The sequence below is a fragment of the Corvus brachyrhynchos genome, unplaced genomic scaffold (assembly GCF_000691975.1).
Source record: "Corvus brachyrhynchos isolate BGI_N302 unplaced genomic scaffold, ASM69197v1 scaffold47, whole genome shotgun sequence".
NCBI lineage: Eukaryota > Metazoa > Chordata > Aves > Passeriformes > Corvidae > Corvus > Corvus brachyrhynchos.
In genome coordinates this window covers 995,264-1,001,182 of record NW_008239292.1, presented here as the reverse complement: position 1 = coordinate 1,001,182, position 5,919 = coordinate 995,264, and the positions used below count along the sequence as shown (strand labels likewise).

At 63.3% G+C, this 5,919-nt stretch overlaps 2 protein-coding genes across 2 annotated transcripts in view; one reads left to right on the top strand and one right to left on the bottom strand.

Annotated features, from left to right (window-relative positions):
- Nucleotides 1-1,181, top strand: part of ABI3 (ABI family member 3) — a 5,583-nt gene extending 4,402 nt beyond the window's left edge. The window contains exons 6-8 of the mRNA XM_017740500.1: nucleotides 7-99; nucleotides 213-335; nucleotides 508-1,181. Coding sequence (XP_017595989.1) covers nucleotides 7-99; nucleotides 213-335; nucleotides 508-668 — 377 coding nt within the window. The 3' untranslated portion in view covers nucleotides 669-1,181. The remainder of the gene's footprint in view (nucleotides 1-6; nucleotides 100-212; nucleotides 336-507) is intronic.
- Nucleotides 1,180-5,913, bottom strand: PHOSPHO1 (phosphoethanolamine/phosphocholine phosphatase). The gene is made up of 2 exons (XM_008638472.2): nucleotides 3,952-5,913; nucleotides 1,180-3,083 (listed from the first exon to the last, which is right to left on the bottom strand). The coding sequence occupies exons 1-2, from the start codon at nucleotides 3,994-3,996 to the stop codon at nucleotides 2,331-2,333; spliced, it is 798 nt and encodes a 265-aa protein (XP_008636694.1). The 5' UTR covers nucleotides 3,997-5,913; the 3' UTR covers nucleotides 1,180-2,330.
- Nucleotides 5,914-5,919: the final 6 nt, after the last annotated feature.

Genomic DNA, 5,919 nt, shown 5'->3' with positions numbered 1-5,919 from the left:
CTGCAGCTGCCGTCCCACCGCCGCCACCTCTCCCCGAGGACCTGCTGCCACCTCCTCCAGGGGACCTGGCTGTGCCCCCCCCGGACCTCCTGCCCCCAGGTGAGTGCTCAGTGCTCCGGGGAGTCACAGGGCACTCCCTGATGTGACCCGTCCCCCATCCATTTTGGGGGGTTGAGCCCCTTCATCCCTCACCCGCTCTGGGGGTTTCGCAGCCCCCGATGACCTCGAGCTGCTGCCACCACCATCAGCTGTGCCCGACTTCGAGGACCTGGCCCTGCCACCGCCTCCAGCTGCAGAGGACCCTCCGTGGGCCCCGGAGAACTACCTGGAGAAAGGTACAGAGGATCCCAAATCCCCTGGATCTCCTGGCTGAGCCCCTGCCCACACCCCAGCACGGATGTGGGATGCCCAGCGGTGCCATGGCCGCTCCCGTCCCCGCTCCCAGTGCTGGCCTGTCCCCTGTGGTGGCCTCAGCGGGCTCCACGTCCCCTGTTCTCCCTCCCGCAGTGGTGGCCCTGTACCCCTACACGCGGCAGAAGGACAACGAGCTCTCCTTCGAGCCCGGCACCCTCCTGTTCGTCACCCGCCGCTACTCGGACGGCTGGTGCGAGGGGGTGATGGGCCAGGAGGAGGGGTTCTTCCCCGGGAATTACGTGGAGCCCTTCTGAGCCCCTCACCCCTCACCCCACACCGCGCTTCGCCTCGAAATTTCGGCTTGTGCACCGCTGGGAATGCGCGGGGCTGCGGGGGGCTGGCAGCCAAGCCGGCTGGCACCGCTGGCACAGCTTCCAGAGCGTTCCCCCTCTCCCCTATGCCTCCTCGGGAGGGTTTGGGGCCGGGACACCGAGCTGGGAACGCGGCAGGCAGCCCAGGCTGATCTTAGGATGCAGCCCTGGATGCCAGCCCAGGAACAGAACGCTGGGCACGGAGCAGAGTGGGGACAGCAGCTGCCCGCTGTCCCCGTGGGCTCCAGGGATGATCCAGCCCCAATCCCCCACCCCAGAGGGTCCCCTGCTCGTCCCTGACCCCGCTCTGCTGCTCCAACGCCGCTCCCCAAACTCGCAGCAGCCCAAGGAAGAGGAACAACGTTTTGGTGAGGGTCAGAGCTGTTCAGAGCCGGGCTGACAACCTGGACACAACAAGCTCGTGGTTGCTGCAATACAGAGAGCTCTGCCTGTGTACGTCCATCCGTATCTTTAATTCCATGGCTTTGAGTTCCACACAGTCCAACGGGGTCCGGAGGAGGAAGAACAAAGGAGAGGGGATGGGACAGAGGAGGAACAACTCGGGGCTGCTTTGGTTATTTCCTGCTGGGGGTTTGGGTTCCAAGGGTTTGGAGGACTCAGAGCCACCCTCGGGGGCTGGTAAGGCTGTGGATAAATCCAGGAGAAGCCAACACCAGAGAGCAGCGGATCCTGCAGGTCCCCCCTGCAGAGTGCAATTAGAAGGGGTAATTAATACTGCAGTGGGGAGGGGGGACGTGGACGGGGGGGGGTTTGGCCTCTGGGGAGCCGGTGCCAGAAGTGCCACAGAACCTCCCGGGGGGGCCCAGCTCAGGGGCGATTGTCCCTCCCTGGGGTAGGAGGGGCCTCACACGATCCAGCAAGGACGGGGACACGCCTGGAAAGGGCTCGGGGCAGGGAGGGACCTGCCGGGGACACGGGGACACCTGAGCCCGGGAGAGGAGCAGGGATGGAAGTGGCGAGGCGAGGTCCTGCTCCCCACAGCGGGATGTGGTTCCTGTGCCAGCGGGTGGGAGAGGCTCTGCCACCTTTCCAAAGCTTTCCCGATGCTCCGGGCACGTTTTATCCAGAGAATCAAGTGCCAGGGGACAGTGAACCCCAGTGAAAGGCTCGGCTGCCCGCAGGGTGGGGTGTGGAGGGCCAGGGAGCCGGGATTTCCCAGACCGAATTCCCGGTGGGCTCAGGAAGGGGGAAGGAGCCCGGGGCAAGCTCCTCACGTGGCCAGGAGGGCAGCCAGGCCGGGGGCAGGAGGAAGGATGTGCCCAGCCCACAGGGAAAACCGGCTTCTGGATTTTTAGGAATTCTCTTTTGAGGTCAGAAGGGAAAGGAAGCAACAACTCCACCAAAAAATCCCCATCGGTGCTGGCAAAGGGCGCAGGGTCCGGCCGTGGCCGCAGCTCCGTCACCCCGCGGCAGGGCAGGGAGAGGGGCCGGCAGAAAGTGCTTTATTCACCAGGGAAAGGAGCTGGGAAAGGCAGGGAAACATCCCAGGAGCGGGGCCAAGCGAGCAGTGCGTGCGCGGGGGGCCGTGAGCCCCGGGCTCCCCTTCCCAGCCGCGTGTGGGGCGCGGAGCCCTCGGAGCCGCCCTCAGCACTTCCTCTTGAGCAGCTCCTGCAGGTACCGCGCCACCTCCGTGGCCGACTCCCACGGGACCACGGCGGCCCGGAAGGCTCCAGGCTGCTTCTCCTGGATCTCCTGGATCATCCTGTGCATGGGGTAGCCCTTCCTCGGGAACGCCACGTCTGCCGCCGTCAGAGTCCCGGAGGGGCAGAAATCGTTGGCTCCGTCCCCCACGTAGAAGACGCGCTGGAACTCCACCTCCTCCTGCGCCCTCTCCGCCAGGTATTCCGTGAGGATCTTCCTCTTGCACATGTTGGCCGGGCACTGAAGGCACTTGTGGCTGTGGTAGGGCCCCAGCGTGAGGAAGCCCCGGCGGTCGAAGCTGGCCGGGTTGCTGAAGATCTTGCGGAACAGCGAGCGCACGCCGGCCGCCCGCAGCTTGGCCTCGATGCCGAACATGTTGGCGTCGGAGATGAGGATGACCTCGAAGAGCTCGTGGTGCTTGGAGAGGAACTGGAAGAGCTCGGCCATGCCGGGGGACAGCGGGATGTTCTCGTAGACGGCCCTGAAGTCGGCGGCGCGCAGGCCCTGCTCGCCCAGGAAGGCCAGCACGCGCTGCATGTGCTCGTTGTAGGAGCCCTCGCGGGGGCTCTGGCGGAGCTGCTCCGGCAGCGCCCGGCCCCGCACCACGGAGTCGTCGCTGTTCTCGTCCACGATGGTCTCGTCGAAGTCGAACACCAGCAGGAACCGGGGCGGCCGGGCGCCGGCCATTCCCACGCCCTGCCGGGGGAGGACAGAGCCCGCCGTTATCGGGACGTGGCGGTCACTGCCAGGCCACCGGGCCGGCCCCGCCCCGTGGCCACCTCAGCCCGGGCTGATTAGCCCAGCTGGGCCTGGGGGGGGTTAATCCCCCGTGCCACGGCCCAGCCCGGCCCTAAACCTTCATCCTGCCAGTAAAGGGATCGCTCTGCCGGGCTAATCCCGGCCCCAGGCAAGGAGGTCACTGTGCCTCCGAGGGAGCGGGACAGAGCTCACTGGATCCGGGAATTACCGGGGTTGGGAAAGAGCTCCCGGATCATCCAGCCCGACCTTTGAGCCAGCACACCTGGGCTTGGTGTGGGGACAGCAGCCCAGCCTCTCCTGTGCCACCTCTGCGACAGGGACATGTCCTGGGGCCGCCCTGGCTCTCCCCAGCCCCACAGGTTGATTTTCGCTCCATCCCCCGCTGCAGCTCCCCAGGGATGGGCCCTGCAGCTGCCCCAGTGGGAGCAGGGAGCGGCTGGAGCTGTGCCAGGGAGGGTTTGGTGGGATTTTAGGGGAAAGTTCTTCATCCAGAGGGTGGAATAAGCACGGGAACATCTCCTCAGGGAATGGGCACATTCCCGAAGCTGCCAGAGCTCCAGGAGTGTTTGGAGGGATGCACAGGATGGGATTTTGGGGCGCGCTGGCTGATCCTCGGGGATCCCTCCCAGCTCAGGATACCCCACGAACCCAAAATCACCGCAACCCGAGCCCCCCGCTCCCCTCGGCCCTTCCCGGCTGCTCCAGGGTGGAGTTTTGCAGGATGGGGAGCCAATCCCTGCCCTCCCCGAGGACAGAGGACGTGGCAGAGGGCAGCTGGGGACAGGCAGGGGACAGCGGCACTGACCTTAAACAGGCATGGCAGCCCCACGCCCTCGCAGCACCTCCTCATGGCGGGAGCATCCCCGGCCGGCACCGCGGGCTGAGGGCTGCGAACCACAGAAAAGAGGGAATGTGGTGAATCCTTGGGGTTTTCCCTGGATACTCCCGGGCTCAGGACCTTTTGTTCCAGGAGAGAGGAATTAAAGGAGAGCAGAGCTCCCGCTTAATGCCTCTGATCCCTCCTAATTCCCCGTGAGGGCAGCGGGGGAACAGCAGAAAAATCCGGGAACAGCGAAAAACCCGGGAACAGCGAAAAAACCTGGGAACAGCGAAAAACCCCAGGTACAGCAGAAGACCCCGGGAACAGCGAAAAACTCCGGGAACAGCAAAAAAAACGGGAACAGCAGAAGACCCCGGCAACAGCGAAAAAACCGGGAACAGCAAAAAACCCGGGAACAGCGGCCCTGCTCCAAAATCCCCGATTTCCTCCCAGCTAGAGTAACTAGTTTGGGGTGTTCCTTCTGACGGAGCGATTATCCTGGAATGACACCCGGCAGGATGTGCCAAGGCAGGGCCCGGCTTCCAAACCCGGAATTCTGCCGACCCCTGATGATCCACGGTGAGGGGAAACCTCCCAGAAAATCACCCTGATGGCTGGGAATTCAGGAATATCCCACTGGGAATTCGAGCTGAGCACCGGTGATTTGTCACCAGCCCGGCAACAGGAAGAGTTCTGCACTGAAGGTGATCTGTGGGGAATTTGGCTGGATTGGAGCCCGGCTTCCAACTATTTTGGGCACAAACACGATCCATGACTCTGCTGAAATAAAAAACCGCGGCTGCAGCGGCACCTGGCACAGGGAAACGGAGCCTGGGATGAAACCTGGGCTGGAAATCTTGGAAAAATCCCTTTTGGTGAGGCCTGGAACCACACACTGGAGGTTTCTTTGCTGAAAAACCCATCTGAACTTGAGGGTTTATTTACAGACATCATCTGGAGCCAAATAATGCCACAGCCAGGCTGGGAGCGGCTTCCAAAGTGGGAGAGATGGAAAAAAATGGGATTAAACATGAAAGAAGAGCTGGAATTATGGTCCCTGCTTGGTCACTGCCAGCAGGGAGAAAATAATTTGGGATTGAGCCTTAGAGAGAGTCCGTGGGGCTGAGAGGCAGGGATTTTTTTCCCTGGGGTGGCCGGGGAACACAGGGGCAGGGACACTGGGAGCAGAACTGCCCCGAAAAGCTCCTCTGGGCCCAAGGGATTGGGATCTGTGGAACGGGAAAGGCTCCCAGGACAGAATTCCCCTCAGCAGAGCTCCTGCAGCAGTTCCCCCCTCCCCGCATCCCCCAGCTCTCCCTGGATCGATCCCGCTGCTCCAAATCCCTGGAAAACTCAACCGGAGCCTCCCCATCCCGGTGTCCCCACCTCGACTCAGGGCAGGACAGAGCCCAGCGGGGCCATTCCTACGGAATTTCTAAGGAAAACGCTGATCCATGGATCAGCTGGACAATCCCAGCCCCACCTCCCCGCGGGAGCTCCGAGCATCCCCGAGATGCGGCTGCAGGAGCTGCTCCTGCTCCCCCAAAACCGCGATGAATGAGATCAAAATGGGCCCTAAAAGCGGAGCCGGCGTTATTTCGGGATTGAATCCCGGCTGGGATTCCCAACGCCGGCCCCCGAGGGCTGCGGGGCACCCCACAAAACCCCAGTGCAGCGCTGCTCTCCCCTTGGGATCCGGAAAAGGAGATCCCAATCCAAGAAACCAGAGCTCAGGCAGCCCGGCTGAGCCGCGGGGTCTGGAATTCCCGGCTCCACCCCTGATCCTGCTCCCACGGGAGGGGAAAAAAATCATTTAGGAAACGTCCCGGACCTGAATGAATCCACGGACACACCCGGCCGGCCCCTGTGGGGCAGCGGGAAGGGAAATCCCGGCGGGAGCGGATCCCTATTTTCCTGCTCCGGGATGAGTCAGCCGCGCGCGCCTTCCCGCAA

What these genes read in the sequence shown, in the direction of transcription:
- PHOSPHO1 (XM_008638472.2), bottom strand. Translation starts at nt 3,996, where the DNA reads ATGAGGAGGTGCTGCGAGGGCGTGGGGCTGCCATGCCTGTTTAAG. An exon ending in GGCTGCCATGCCTGTTTAAG is followed by an intron (nt 3,084 to 3,951) that starts GTCAGTGCCGCT and finishes CTCCCCCGGCAG; the next exon opens with GGCGTGGGAATGGCCGGCGC.